This window comes from Paramisgurnus dabryanus, chromosome 5, assembly GCF_030506205.2.
Source record: "Paramisgurnus dabryanus chromosome 5, PD_genome_1.1, whole genome shotgun sequence".
Taxonomy (NCBI): Eukaryota; Metazoa; Chordata; class Actinopteri; order Cypriniformes; family Cobitidae; genus Paramisgurnus; species Paramisgurnus dabryanus.
The window spans coordinates 31392048-31408768 of NC_133341.1; the positions used below are offsets into that span (position 1 = coordinate 31392048).

Genomic DNA, 16721 nt, shown 5'->3' on the forward strand with positions numbered 1-16721 from the left:
ATTTGTATATTCAATGTGTGAAATTAATCCACACGCATTTCACCGGGAAAGTAAGACCTGGCACACATGGGGCGTTACAGGTGACACCCAATGTGTGCAGATGTGAAGCTAAGGATCATCCAAACAGATAGGGGCTGTTTACACTTGGTATTAAGTTGTGTTTTCATCGATCGGTTAACAAGTGGACGAGAGAGACACATTAAGTTTACACCTGGTATTTAAATCCATCTCTTTTGTCCACTTTCGACCACTTCTGTCCTAAGTATCTGTGAGGGGGTGGTCTGTGAGACGGTGGGCGAGTCTCTTTGCTGTCATTCAAACGCGAGCAAATGACGAGTTTATATGGACGCGAACTAATATTATGTCGGAGTCCGCTGCTTGTTTAGCAAGTAAACATGCTGCTCAGAGTTTTGTACATGTGTATGTAAGAGCTTTCTCTGAATTTTCAGGGCAATTGATGAAATAGGATCGCGCAACTTCAACGCGCTTTCAAAATGAACCTGCTGAGATCAGCCGCTTTAGTTTTTTAATGAAAGGCTAAAAATAGTGCTGTTTACCGTGGGTTCGCACCAGAAGTCAAAAAAAGACGTAAAACTTGTGTTTAATACCTCAGATTAGATAAATGGGCGGAGAGAAGGCGGTCGCGTGTGGCTGTTCGAACACATTCAACCACATCTGCGTTCCGCAACTTCAAAGCGATCCGATCGAAAGTGGTTTCGACTACCTCTGGATGTGGTTGAAAGTGGTCGAAAGTGGACGCGTTCAAAACGTTTTGAACACCGTTTACCCTGGCATTAACGTCGTCCACTTGTGATCCGATCGACGAAAACACATGTTAATGCCAAGTGTAAACAGCCTCTTAGTTAGCTAGATTTGCTGTTAGTTGCTTTTTGTAGAAAACCTTTGCTAAAGAGGTGTAAAAGTTGCTAAATCTAGCAATAAAGTTGCTAAGCAAAAATAACAAAGTAAACTTTTTTTTTTATTGTGTCACCGTTATTACATGACTCATGAGCATTAATAAAAAAAGCATTTTTGACGTTTGCTCTTCAGTTTTATTATTGGCAGTCTTGCCTCAAAGTTGTCACAAAAATAAATTGTAAAATCATCAACTGCATTTAATTTTTCAATTTGAGGGCAAAGATGCATTATCACCTTGAAAATTGAAATAAAATGATTTCATTTAATTTTGGCACATACATATTTTGCATACAGTTTTACATATTTAATTTTTTTGAATAAATTTATTCAAACTTTGCAACCAACCATACACTTAGTGGAGTAATGGTAAAGTTTTGTGTCTTAGAGAAATAAAGATGTATAATCTTGTATAAACCTTTTGTCTTGTTATAATTTTGTCTACGTCAATTGCATATCATAAATAATCATTGCATAACCTTCCATTCACCGTTCCAGCTCAATATGTCTACCTTAAATTATTTTGCCAAGTGTTTAGTGTAAATGCACATATTGACGACAAGTCGCTTATAAAAGATGAAGTAAGAGGGTCATAAAAACTCTTCGGAAAGGGCATCAAGACTTGCAGTGTAATTCCAGCAAATCCCACCAAAAAATTTGGATAAAACAATAAATACGAAGAGATTTACATGCACATGATCTTATATATGTCATTTAAGTAATTCAAAGTTCACCACACATATTAAATTGAAACACAAACACAGTGAATCAAGTGTGGTTTCAACTCCGGAGCGACTGTCAGGACACTCATAAATATCAACAGGGTCCCTGTATCCACCCAGACGAGGACAGAGAACTGTGGGTAAGGTTTATTGCCAGCTCAAGGCCATAAACAACACAATTTTCCCAGGGAAGTGTTTTATGGCACGGATGATTTTTACAAGCTCGCTAGGATACAGGGTGAGCCAAAAGAAAAAGTGTAACAGTGAGAATAAAATGTGACAAAAACAACCTTTGGACAGGTACGTCTACTTCCCTACAAATGCAAAACATTTTGTACAAACTGAGTACAGGTCTATGTTCTGTGTGCGTTTTTATGACCCCCCACCCAAAAAAATAATCCTGTTGCAATATGGTTTAAGCATTTTACTTTGTTTTACCTTATCGCAATGTAACTCCAGATTCAAATCTCCTTTGTTGGTGTGCATGCGAACGTAGCCTTTCTTCTTAACGTACTGGTATCGAACGGCGTCATCGGCAATAGCATCTGAAAACACAAAGACAAACATTATCACTATTTGCGCTAAGAAACCTCTCTGCTGTGGACAGTATTATTGACACGTTGATCGTTACAGCCCTACAAAAAAAAGAAAAACAGGTATTTGAGACCCTTGACAGCTGCTCTAACAGCGAATTGATTTCCTGCAGTATAATGAATTTTTTCATGGCTCCAAGTCAGGGTTTCAGGTATTAGAATGATGCAACAATATGAAATGCAGGCAGCTTACTTCCAGAATCAACAATAGGGAAAATTGTGCAATTTGTTGCGTGTCAACAGTCATACCCTGACACCCAATGCTGCGTTTATTATAAGAAATAGAGCGATGTGAACCAGACTTTTTGCTGGTAATCAAAACTTTGGTTATCTAGTACTGAGCAACTCTGTTACCTGCTTCATGGATGGTGGCTGGAGCCATAGCTGTGGATGTGAAAGAGGCAGAAACTCGTCCTGTGGAATAGTGAGCCTAGAGAGAGAGAAAGAAAAAGAGAAAGAGATTAAAACTTAATTTACTGTGTAATGTCGCCATTGTTTCTTTTTACACTCAAGCTTGCAGTTATGGAAAGGGGTGGGACATTTTTAAAACATGGCCTAAACCATGTGACCGATCACAACAGAGTGGGCCAGCTTGACCAATCAGAGCGTTCCGAAAGGAGTGCAGACAGACTGGGAAGAGAGGTGCTGCAATAATGTTAAATAAGTGAAAATGTGATTTTAAACAATTTAAAGTCCATGTAAAGTCCGATATTAAATGTGTTCTCAGTTTGTTACACCACAGAGAAATGTGTTAAGCACCAACCAAATTTGAAAAATTTGTCAATAGATTAAAATATTTAATCTAGATTAATCGCATGATTTCATGAGTTAACTCGCGATTAATCGCAAATTAATCTCACATTTTTATCTGTTTTAAATTTTCCTTAATTTGACAATTTTAAAGTTTTTTAATACTCTAATCAACATGGGTGTGGACAAATATTGATGCTTTATGCAAATTTATGTTACACCAGCCTGTTTACATTAACAGTATTATAAATTTTGTGGTTTTGCGGAATCAAATTGCCCCGGTACAACCGTGGTCACATGATTGCGTTAAGCACTGTTAATAAAAATGAGAGGCTTTAAAATGAATTTGTGTTAACGCGCTATTAACGTGTTAATTTTGACAGCCCTGAAAACACCATGTAAATAAATATGTTTTTAAAATCAGCCAGGGTACTCTGCTCACAAACGCTGGGGGCGTGTCCACTGCGAGCGCTTAAACCACGCCCATTCGTGGGAAAAGTGCCATCTCTCTAAACTTTCAAATACTGCTACATTCTGAATGGATGTTCTCGACTGTGTTACGGGGTGTACACACCAAATGCAAATTCAATGGTTTTACAAAGTCAAATGCAAAGATGCGAATAGACATGGGGGATGCGAATTTGGCAGGATTGCTGTGAAAACACACGCTATTCGCCAAAACACATCTACGTGCAAGTGGAAATGTTAAACTCAAGTAAAAAATTTGCATGACACAAAGTTAAATCCAGCAAGTATTCTAGAGGGAGGACACGATGCTTCGCGTTTGGTGTGTACACAGCATTAAGGGCGGGGCCATGCTCGGTGGCTCCATTGCATCATCGAGCCACTGTTTTAGCACTGCCCAAATAATCTTGATTTACAGAAATGTGGAAAAACTGTTTAACTATGTAACTCCACAATTCAGTAATACATAGTAGAGGTCTTCACGGTACACTTAGATCCGAAAACATGAGGTTCGGCCTAGTGTCTTAAAGTTTAATAAAAGTCGGGTATAATAATAGTGGCATCGAGACTCAGGTAATTTAAAGGAAAATTATATTAAATATGATGTTACTGTGCACCGAATTCGAAGTAAAATATTGAAAAATATTGACCCATTTACATTCCGGTCCAATATGGTAAAAAAATTGCAAATGTCTCGCTTTACACTCGGGTCTAATTTTCTCAGGTTTGTCTCGGGTCAGGTCTTTCTTTTAAAAAAAAGATTTACACCCCATTCAGACAGCCAACAATGTTTTCACTGTGTGTCGCCCGTCTCTTTCCATGAGGCGTTTCTAAATCTGCTTGTCATAAACCAATGAGTACCATCCACTCCAGTAACTGACGAGAGAAGGATGACGTGAACTCCACTGCTTCGTTCTCATTGGTAGGCGCTCCCGAAAATTAGCTCAACATTTGCATAAAGTTAAAGTTTTCTTAACTTTCTTGCGTCGCTGGACACGCCCATACGGTCGCCAAAGGTCACATTCGCTCGTGCCGCCAGAAGTCGCCAGGTTTCCATTGAAATTAATGAGATTGCGTCGCTCTGCTACTGCTGGTCGCTGGCTGTCTGAGTGGGTGTTTTGCACGTTAGGTTCGGGTAAAATGTGATTCGGGTCATTTCGGGTCAGGTACATTTCTTTGGACCCGAGAAGACCTCTACTACATAGTTCACAGTCTTTGTAACGCGTTTCAGCAATGCATTTCTAACATTTATAATACGTTTAGAAACAATTCACTGAAATGACTTTACACAGACTTTAAGCATAAAAACTATTCTAGTAGACCATAAAAAAATAATTAAAACAAGAGAATAATAGGACCTGCTTGAAAAACATTCACAATGTGTCGACATATGTAAATACACATATTTTTTGAAAAACCCTAACATTAGGATATTACAGTCATCTTAGCGTGATACAGAAATACCACAGATAAATCCGAAAAATTTACACTGGGTGCCAAGCTATTTCAATGTCACAATGCCAAGCTAGCACGGATAAGACTGGAATAGAACGGCATTCATGTGAAAATCGAGGCAATTAAACTCAATGCCTGCATTGAGAACGAGCTGAGCAAGCAAAGCTAATACAGCTGAAAGCACAGGGGCAGATATTCTTCAACCTGGGGTAAAAGTCGTCTTTGGACCCATTTAGAAGCAGTTATAGATAAAAATATGTAGAAATATGCTATTTGTTTTTAGCGGGATGTTTAAGAAGTATGCATTAGGATTGCTTTTTTAATTTCAACTGTGACATGGCTTTTTGAAGAATTTAGGAGAGTGTCGCTTTCATGCGTGTATGTGGTTGGGTTTAGGATCCTGAAAAGCGACTTTCCTTCTGCCCCAGTTGCTGTGTGATGGTGGTAGAGACTGAGAGGCAAATTACCACAGGATGCACTGACACTTCCTCACATGCACTGAATAAAGACTTTACACTGGAAGCTTACCAAACACGTTTGCGATACGCGGTTTTATTGGTTTGTATTTCTGCCCACAAATAGATCTCATTCGACTAGTGTTCTGTGTAATTAACATAGACAATAGATATAAACAGATTGGGTACCAAAGATATTGGATATAACAAGATTGAGCACTCCTATATAGGGGACAATGCAATGCTAAATATGGTTGCTCTGGCAAAGGAAGACCCGCCTTCAAGTTAAAAGAACCAATCATCAATCGATTTCACACAATGGATACGCATTGTCAGAAAAATATTAAAAGACTTACAGCATTGAGTTTGTCGGTTTTCTTGGTTTCTGGCTCTTTCATGGTGGAAGCCAACAGCTGATCTCCTTTATAATCCCTGTAAAGCTCTGCCAGTGTTTCTCTCGTCTCTAGATTGGTGCTTTTCAGATGATACGCTGGGTCCTGTTTGGCTTTCTCCTCATCTATATAGTAAGAAAAACCAAGAAAAGCCAACATCTTTACATACATTACTTAAATTGATTAGACCACCTTTCCATTTGTCTTAACTCTTTCACCGCCATTGACGAGATATCTCGTCAATTAAGAGAAAACGCTTCCCCGCCAATGACGAGATTTTCCGTCTTTCCGCAATACCGCTATTATCCACCAGATGGCACTTCCGCAACTTATACAACCCGGAAGTAGCGCCTCACGTGAAAGAGAAAGAACTACGTGTATGTTTTAAAGATCGCTCTGCATCTGATCTCTATGAGCTTTTTGCTCAAAATTGGGTGTTTTTGAAGAAACCTACCCATGTTTGAGAGGTGATTACAAGAGAACCAATGAAGGTAGGATGAAACGTTTTTTTTTTTGTTTGAAAGCAGAGGGTCTGTTCTTTCATCTGATATATTGTTTGTTTATATATTTATAGAAGAACATTTTCTGGAAGGCATTAAACTTTTGTGAAAATCATGAAAAATGCTGGCGCTGGCTGGCAACTTTTTTAAAAAATGCTGGCGGGGAAAGAGTTAAAGTGTTTCCAGCACCATGAAATGTTTTAAAGGTTTTAAACACATCATGAAATTGTGACTTTTCCATGTGTAATTGCTATAATTGGGTCCCCGGTGCTTCTTTTAAACTAGAAAATGTGAAACAGATCAACCCAGTAACTTAGTTTTGGTAAACCATTCTCTGCAAGCATGTGAAAAAATAGGTCCACTTTGCAGTTCGGGCAGCCCGCCTATGCTTGGAAACCCTACCGCCTTAACTAGGATGTTCCAAAAAAAAATAATTTGCTGCACAAAAGGCCATCAAGTGCATCTCAGAGAAAAGCGTGGCACGCTTTACACAGCAAGCGGGCACGTGGGACACATGGCCGGAATGAGACATAGACGTGGTGTCACTGTCTGGAGGATGGCCAGTTGATAAAACACGTGTCCTTGAGAACTGTACGTGGACTTATGTTTTGGGTTTATTTATGCCTGTTATTGTATTAGTCTATAGTTCTTGCAAATTTAAAGTAAGTTAGCTGGTGATTTTGTAGTTTGAGCAACCTGCTAGCTAGGTTGCACGTGCCTGTTAATTAGATATATTTGTTGAGCGCTCTTGCTCGGGTTATTTATGTGCATTATTTACATGCTACAGTAGTTACACTCCTTTAACTCTTTCCCCGCCATTGACGAGATATCTCGTCAATTAAGAGAAAACGCTTCCCCGCCAATGACGAGATTTTCCATCTTTCCGCAATATCCACCAGGTGGCGCCCTTCCGCAACTTTTTAAAACCGGAAGTATTGCCCTATGGCAAGCGGCTGCATGTCCGTGTCTGTTTTAAAGATCGCTCTGAATGGGATCTCTATGAAAAGTCCGTCACAAAAATGGAATTATCATTGCTTTATGCTCAAAATATGGTGTTTTTGCAAAAACCTACCCATATTCAAAAGCTGATTGCAAAAGAACCACTAAAGGTAGGATGAAACGTTTTTTTTTGTTTGAAAGCAGAGGGTCTGTTCTTTCATTTGGTATATTGTATGTTTATATATTTAAAGAAGAACATTTTCTGGAAGGCATTAAACTTAGGTGAAAATCATGAAAAACGCTGGCGCTGGCTGGCAACTTTTTTTAAAAACGCTGGCGGTGAAAGAGTTAAGATAATGTAATTAATAGTGGGAAATAATCAGTTTTTACAATCTATCATTGTTCGGCAGACGTTCTACAACATCTGCTTCAGTTTTTGTTTATTTACCCTTAGTTTCACTTCATCACACAGCTATTCCTGTCAGAGGTATCTGTTAAAAACATTTAATTAATTATTAATCTAGTATGCAGTGTTTCCCATACATAGGCTCTACTTGGGCGCTGCGCCCAGGTAAATTGCGACCCGCCCAAGTAAAAAAAAATCACTACGAATTTCCGTATTTCTGAACTCGACTGGATGACCCGTATTTTGGAGAGAGAGCGCGAGAGAGAGAGCGCGAGAGAGAGAGCGCGAGAGAGAGAGCGCGAGAGAGAGAGCGCGAGAGAGAGCGCGCGAGAGAGAGGTGGGGGTCGGCCGACCGTGAAGATGATGCACGCGTCATAAACTCATCATCCAGCGCGGCAAACTGGATCAACTGCAGCAGCACATACGGAGCAGCCAGGGAACACACTGCGACCAAAATGGTCGCATATGCTTATGTGCATATGTGTTTATAGCATCTAAGTTGGCTTCATTTTGCGTGAAAGCACGTTGTGTCTCTCCGGTTGAGTGTCCGTTCACGTGCTCTCTGTTTCTCAATGAATTGGGCGCGACGCGAAGCAACCTCAGTGTCACATTGTATCCTTTCATGTTTCTGAACTTGAGCAGAGTTTTACCATTAGAGGTCTTTCTTCACCGAGGACGCGGGACCCGTACGGTTCCGGGTTTATATTTTAAATGGTCAGATGGGTCCGGGTCGGTCCTAGTTCATTACTTCGGGTCCCAAGTCTGATTAATATTGTGTGTAAAACCAGAGTCGATCGGAGAACGGCCGTGAGCGCTACCGCGCTAAAGCTCGAGTGCTGTTAGCGTGCCTCCGGTTTCTATGGCGATAGCAACTGGCTCTTGTCACGACCACGCGCCGCTTCATTTTCTTTATCCCATTTTTTAATAGTCTTACTATTAATAGACAATATCTTTACTAAAATCTAAACAGTTTGCACAGAGATTGTAGCAAAAAGCAGTGCTAATACTGAATGAGCAAAGCTCTAGCTGACTCAGGATATAAAAAACGCAAAGCTGTAATGTAAAGTCTGTCATCGGGACAGCACAGCAAGTAGACTTTTAAATCTGAAATAATTAGTGGATTAAGCTTTTTTTAATCGGCAAAAGAGAAATAGAAAGCAGAAGCAGTAAAAGTGCATCTTATAGAAGTTATTACCATTATAACATCAGTCACATTTATAATCTATAGACCTGCACTGTCGTTATAGGCTATAGTATACATAGTATTGTATATAATTGAGTTTGATAAAAGGGGTCATCAAATTGCTTCATATATCAGTGCAAAAACATCAAGTTTTTTCGTGGTGCTTTGACAAACAGTGTCAGCTTTGTTTATGGCAAAAAAAGTTTGGGGTGGTTAGATTAATGAACTATAATGTGAAATTAATATGAATATTTTATAAATCAAAGTATTGTGTTGTGTCACACATTATTAGTTCTTTGTTACATGTATAGTAGACAATTTTTTGTCGGTGGATAATAATGATTGCCCTTTTCACCAGCTACCACCACAAGTAAATTTCAGATCTGTGGGAAACACTGAGTATGTGTTCATTTTCTTTCATAGTTTCTTCAAACTTTTCAAATTTTCTGCAGAAAACCCGAGGTCTTTAAAATCTGTCTCCCCTTGTGATGTCAGAAGAGGATAATACCGCCCTTTAATCTGCACCAAACAACACACATAAAAGCACACACATAAAACGGCAAATTTTTGCTCAGACCTACAAAGTGGCAATTTTAACATGTAATAATAAATTATCTATATGGTACTTTGAGCTAGAACTTTACATACGTACTCTGAGAACACCAAAAATGTATTTGACATCTTAAAAAAGTCTTGTGAAATGTCCCCTTTTAATCTGGACTCATTCCTTTTCAATGTTTTCAATGTTTCACCATTTTTTACAGGAGTGATGAATGTCAAACCGAATATATATATATATATATATATATATATATATATATATATATATACATATATATATATATATATATATATATATATAATAATAATAAAATGTACATTTTTTTGTTTTGAAAAATCTGCATTTTTTTTTTTTTTTGAAGACATTGGGGATCATACAACACGGGGGCAAGTAAATAATGAAGAAGCGCAAAATGCAAAATGAGTCCTCAGTGAATCATGCTGGTTTCTACCTCATTACCCAATGAATTTACTAAAATCATTATGGTTGGGCTAATGCATGTAATGTGATTATGTAATAACATTGAATGCGGCAACAGCACACCTGAGCCTGGAGCTGATTGACTCTCACAGGTAAAGTCTGATTGACATGTTTTGTCAAGTAGGTGTTACAGGGATTTCAGTAGCATACTATGCATAGCATCCATACTAAATACTGCAAAAACAGTGATAGTATGCCATTGCAAACAATTTCCATCTGTGTCTAAAATTATCTTCATAACTTTACTTTGAATTGTATTCAAACACAATAACTCACCAGGGTCAAGGACTTTCAAATTGTTTTTAACATGGAAAAAGTTGGAGACATTGAATTTATCCAGATTTGTCGGATCCTGGAATGTGAAGAAAGAAAAGAGATGTTACATGATATCAAACTATTTATAAACCGGTTACATACTCATCGCAGGACTTCATTAATGTTATAAAACTGCTGGCAGGACATTTTTCCTAAACAGAAAGACCCTAATGGATTTGTTTTGGCAAGGTTTTATCAGTTTAGTGGGAAAGTTGCTGGCTCCAGAGTTTGGGGGATTGCCCATTGAAACATACACACAGAGACAGGAAAGTTCAGGACCTTGCTCCTCCCTCTCTCTCGCTCTCTCTTTTTATGTATGTTCACCCACCCACTGTAGTATCGGTCCAAATAGGTCAGACAGTGAAACCATAGCCCAGTAGGGTAGTTCATGTCCCCATCCCTTCTTTGTCAGCTAAACTTGCACTCAACCACCCCGCCATCTCAAATCTAAACGCTGTTTAAAACAAACCATATCCACCCAAAATAGCATCCGTGCCTCTCTCAGAAACTCTTTAACCCTACCGCCAACAGCTGGCCTTCTCTCCAGCTTCATGGATGGATGAATCCGCACCTCCTACTCTGACCCATTCGTTTTAATCTCACCCTAAAATAACTCCAGGTCCCTTTCTCAGAACAAACTCATAACACCCATCTAGAGTCTCCATGAGCTAAAATAAACTGGTCAAGGACATAACAGGGCAGCTCTCTTTCTAACAACTCCATTATGTTTCAGATTACTGGATAGTGTAGGTTAAACATACACAAAAGAAAGAGAGAAAGAAAGATGGTCATGGCAGGAATCAATAATTCTTTATGGTAATCAACCGTGACCCAAGTTCAACTTGAATCGGGTTACCAAAAATCAACCCTTTCAACCTGAACCAAACTCACTGAACCCTAAGCATTCCTGGCTGACCGGCTGTCAATCAAGAGGCATCCTGAACTGATCAAGGACCAGACTGACTGTCTCTAGCTGCAATCAATCAAGTAAGTTTAAACAGTGTCTATGTTCAACCTGACACCTGACAACACACTAACCTTACAAAAAGCACATTGTGGTCGGGCCCAACACACGGACATGCGGTCAAACATGCTTAACTTATAGGCTGTACCACAAAACCTGAAAAATTATGTAGATATTTATATATAATTATTGACATTTTTCATAACAAAAATTAAATACACTTATATTTCCTAAAAATGCTGGTATGCGGCCAACAAGTAAATTTTAAATGGTGCCATACAAACATACTGTATCAAAAAAAATACTAAGGGATAGTTTAGTCAAAAAAGAAAAATCGCTGTTTATTTAATCCCCTTTAGTGACAATGCATGGGAAATTAATGCTAATATTAAAACGCAAGCTTCCTGTCGCATAATGACGTATACGCGGTGGCAACAGTTCACGTGTGCGTATACACCATTATATGACAGAAACGGCACTGGTGGAATTGCATTTTATGAAACACCAAGGACCATGGTTATACTGAAGATAACATGATGAATTAACAGCAATTTTTTTGGGTAAACTATCCCTTTTAGCTACATATTCCTATTTGAAACAAGCACACTTTATGTGAAGCACCTGCAGCGTGATGAGATCCTGCCGTTTGAAGGGTTCATCAGTTAGCAGATCTTTGTAACTCTTTGTCTTGATGTTAAGCTGTTCAACGGCCTGGACAGAAGATAAAAACATGAAGATAATGATTAAGTGTGTGTGTGTGTGTTTGCTTTTTTTAATAGTTTTTAAGAAAGTTCTTAAAAAGACATCGCGTTTATTATAAGTTCTGGGTGTCAATAATATTATTCAGATGCAAAAACCTTTAATCTTTCTCTTAAAAAAACCCAAAACAGAAAATTAGCATAAAATTAAATTACACATCTCATTGGAAAATGTGATTATTATTGTGTAAATACAATACTTAACTCTAATGTATATTTAATTTTTTTATTGTTTGGAGATCGACTTTATGCTGCATGAAAAAAAATTGGCTGACATTTAATGATGAAAGATGGTAACGAATTTAAAGGAAAACACCACTGTTTTTCAACATTTTACCATGTTCTTACCTCAACTTAGACAAATTAAAGGGATAGTTTGGCAAAAAATGATATTAAACCCATGATTTACTCATCCCCAAGCTGTCCGAGTTGCATATGTGCATCGTTTTTCAGACAAACACATTTTCGGATATTTTAGAAAATGTTTTAGATCTTTCAGTTGATTAAATGTAATGTTAAGGGGGCCAAGACCTTCAAGTCCAAAAAGTGTCTCCATCCTTCACAAAATAAATCCAAACGGCTTCAGAATGATAAACAAAGGTCTTCTGAGGGTAATCCCTGCTGTGTTGTTGTAGAAATATCCATATTTAAAACTTTATTAACTAAAATAACTACCTTCCGGTAGCGCCACCATCTTAGTCGCGTCCGCATTCAGGATGAGAGCTTACGCAGCCTACGGATGCTACTCTGTGCCCCGCCCTCCGAATTTGTCATACGTCACTAAGAAAAGTGCGTACACTACGCTAATACTCTCTCCTGAATACAGAGGAGTCTAAGATGGCGGCGCTGCCGGAAGGTAGTTAATTACGTTAATAACATTTTAAATATGGATATTTCTACAACAACACCGCACGGATTACCCTCAGAAGACCTTTGTTTATCATCCTGAAGCCGTTTGGATTTATTTTGTGAAGGATGGACGCACTTTTTTTGGACTTGAAAGTCGTGGACCCTGTTTCTTAACATTTAATCAACTGAAAGATCTAAAACATTTTCTAAAATATCCGAAAATGTGCTTGTCTGAAAAACGATGGACATATGCAACTCGGACAATTGGGGGTGAGTAAATCATGGGTTTAATATAATTTTTGGCCGAACTATCCCTTTAATACATACATATCTTTTTTCAATGCGTGCAATCAATCTTTGTACAGCGTGTTGTAAATGTGTTAGCATTAAGCCTAGCCCCATTCATTCCTTAGGATCCAAACAGGGATGAGATTAGAAGCCACGTTTTATTTTATGCCACCATACGTGGTCATGTAACAGTCTTTAAATAGGGAAAACATGGAAGTGTTTGGTGGCTTCTAAATTCATCCGTTTGGATCCTAAATCAGATCACCACAGATTCAGTGAGAGAAATTTTGACCTGATTAGTGAGATTGGTCCTTTTACATTGCAAAAAAACAAACATAAAAACATCTGAAACATTTGGTATGTGGTGTGGTTTACCTCGTATGAGAACACATTGCCTGTGACTTTGTTGGCCACAATGTGCGAGTTGTTTGTGAAGACGTTGTACAGCACAGGACAGTGGTACTTCCCTAAAGTACATAAGAGAGACAGTAAACATGAACTTTAGTCCATTATCTAGTTTCTATTCACACATATTGTCAAAACAAACACATATTTACCATCATTGTTCTTGCTGAAGTTAAGCTTGATGAGGGACTTAGCTTCAAGTTTCTGAACAGAAAAAAGAGTGAAAGCGAGTGAGTAAGGGAGAGAGAGAGAGATGGTGAGCTAGTGATTGTCTACACACATTTTCAATTACAACATAATTACACTCTGTAAATGTCTAATTGTACTAAATTATTTAGCATGACTTGGTTGAATCATATGACCTGTCTGAAAAGTGATATGACCAGACACTATTAGCACTTATTTTAAACACCAAGCAATCCCAGAATGCTGTGTGGATAGTATATATTTTAATTAAAAGGTAAATTGTTATATTTAATAATGCATAATTGAGGAGGTCAGACCATTTGCTTCAGTGCATTGGTTAAAGAGCTTAAAGGAAAACACCACAGTTTTTCAATGTTTTAGTATGTTCTTACCTAAACTTAGACAAATTAATACAATTTTTCCAATGCATACACTTAATCTTTGTACAGCGCGTTGTGAATGTGTTAGCATTTAGCCTAGCCCCATTCATTCCTTAGGATTCAAAGAGGCATGAATTTAGAAGCCACCAAACACTTCCATGTTTTCATATTTAAAGACCGTTACATAAGTAAGTATGGTGGCATGTAATAAAACGTGGTGATTTTTAAGCGGATTAAAAAAATTAGAACTATATTGTATGGGGAAAAAACACTTAGTTTGCAGCACTTTGACCTCAGGCGCAGTAACATCATCACTCCTGACTACTCCTCCTCTCGCTCAAACTTTCCTCAATATTGCTGCGCGCCGAGGTCGAAGTTCTGCAAAGATTGCACGCATTGAAAAAAGATAGGCATGTATTAATTTGAGGTAAGAACATAGTAAAATATCGAAAACTGTGGTGTTTTCCTTTTTTTAAATGTAGCGCTGTTCTTATATTAGAATTAAGATATGCCATCCAAAAGTATATTGCACAAATGGTAATATAGTCATTTATTTTTACAGAATGTTCTTTACATTATGATTATATGTAGAAATGAATAAATCACAAAAAATGGTAAGTACGGTATAAAGAAAATATATTACCTTGAACCACAAAACCAGTCATTTGTAGCAATAGCCAACAATACATGGATCAAAATAAGCGATTTTTTTTTATGACAAAAATCATTAGGATATTAAAGAGTAACTAAACCCTAAACCAACTTTTTTTAGTTTATTATCTGTAAGAATGATGCTTTATTAGTGCTGTTCATTGATTTTAGTAACTTTTTTGACATTTGGATATAAAGTGTTTCAATACTACAATATATGGTGTAAAAACGTCTGAGTGCTGCCCTCTTCAGGTTGAACGGTGGCTACTGCAGTTGAATTTTCCTATTGGATGTTGGGTCCAAAAAATGACTCGTGACGTAAGCAGGTTCAAGCTCACCACGCCCCTGTTACGATCTCACCACACACTTGGTACGAGCTTAGTTCATCCCCTCTATCTCTGTTGGGATCTACCCACTTTTCTTGCATTTTTCAAATATTGCCAGTGGGCGGAGTCAGGCTCTGACCAGGGGTTTAGTTACTCTTTAAGTAAAGATGAAGTTACATTAAGATATTTTGTACATTTCCTACCATAAATATCTCAAAAAAAATTATCATTAGTAATATGTGAGCTTTATTTGGACAACTTTAAAGTCAAATTTGGATTTTTCGCACACTCATATATTTCCGATTTTCAAAAAGTTGTTCTTATATTGGTCAATTTTTTTCCTTTCCACACAAACCATACATCATCAAACGCAATGTAACTGATATTAATAATATGTAAATACTGTAATTGATGTTATAAGTCAAGATTAACATTTTCATAGGCCAATTAACTCATTCCCTGCCATTGACGAGTTATCTTGTGAATTAAGAGAAAACATTTGCATGAAAAAAAACTGTTCCCGATGAGTTTTTATGGTAATCTGTAATACCGCGATTATCCACTAGATGGATATTACCCAATTTATTAAAAAAGTGAAGCAAAAAAATATTTTATCAATTTAACACTCCATGTATGTTTTGATAATCGTTCTGAATAAAAAAAAATATTCACAAAAATGCAATTGTTTCAGCTTTTTGCTAAACATTTTGTATTTTTGAAGAAAAATATATTTAAGAGTTTTTAGAAAAAATAAACATATGAAGAAATGTTTTTTCACATTTTGTTTGTTTGTTTGAAAGCATAGGTTCTGTTCTTTCGATTGATATATTTGTATGTTGAATTTTTCCTGGAAGGCATTTTGTGAAAAAAATCACAAAAAATCCTGGCAGGCCACTTTTCAAAAAAGGTTGTTTACATCAAAACAGTCATTTTCTGTAATACAAACTGCATTCATGATTTTTTTTTTAACATTGAGACCAATTTATTATGTAAACTGACCCAGCCTGTAACAATCCACCCAGATAAAGTTGTTTTTTTTGTGATTTACAGTTTTCTACATAAAATCGTCTTACATAATGTGAAAATACAACTTTGATCTCTTTAATATGATGAAGTACGGTCACGTCAATGATTGGAATTAAACTTTGATGCTCTCAATATTAGATTATGAGACTTTATAGCCTGGATTTCCCAAACAGTCTTTTGATTTCATGTTTTGGTGACACACATGCAAACATTGATATCTTGAAATAGGGAATTGATAACCCGTCACAAACATAGATCTAACACGTGCATCTGTTTATGTGTCTCTCTTTCATCACACACATGCACACATTGAACACACGTGAACGGCAGACTACATGAGAACAGGCTGTCCTGACAGGAGAACAAGTCCTGACATGTCTAAAACCACCAAATAACAATCCTACTATCAAACATACTAAATTAAACTAGTCAGGACAGTCCATTGCTTTTATTACCAGGCTTAGGATTGCGGCATTGTTAGGGTCAGATGGGATGGGGGGCTTAGCACCCTAAGAACATGACCCCACAAACACAACTAATATGTTTATGATGAAATTAATTGTAATGAGAACATAAAATTAAATAAAGCTGTAAAAAACTGTTCACAGTGCTTTAGTTGCATGCATTTTATTTGTGGTGGTTGTCTTAATATTATGTTAATATTTTGATGTTTTTCCTCTGACATCATTTCCTCTGTTATTTCCTTGTTAATCAACTCTTACTTTGTGCCTGTTCTTCTTCTTCTTTTTTTTGCAT

General features: G+C 37.4%; 1 protein-coding gene across 1 annotated transcript in view; it reads right to left on the bottom strand.

Annotated features, from left to right (window-relative positions):
- ppil2 (peptidylprolyl isomerase (cyclophilin)-like 2) overlaps window positions 1–16721 on the bottom strand; it is a 34190-nt gene that overhangs the window by 14014 nt on the left and 3455 nt on the right. Inside the window, exons 6-12 of the mRNA XM_065250911.2 lie at window positions 13549–13600; window positions 13367–13458; window positions 11718–11807; window positions 10094–10169; window positions 5712–5872; window positions 2585–2660; window positions 2076–2182 (exon numbers count right to left, since the gene is read on the bottom strand). Of these exons, the coding sequence (XP_065106983.1) occupies window positions 2076–2182; window positions 2585–2660; window positions 5712–5872; window positions 10094–10169; window positions 11718–11807; window positions 13367–13458; window positions 13549–13600 (654 nt within the window). The remainder of the gene's footprint in view (window positions 1–2075; window positions 2183–2584; window positions 2661–5711; window positions 5873–10093; window positions 10170–11717; window positions 11808–13366; window positions 13459–13548; window positions 13601–16721) is intronic.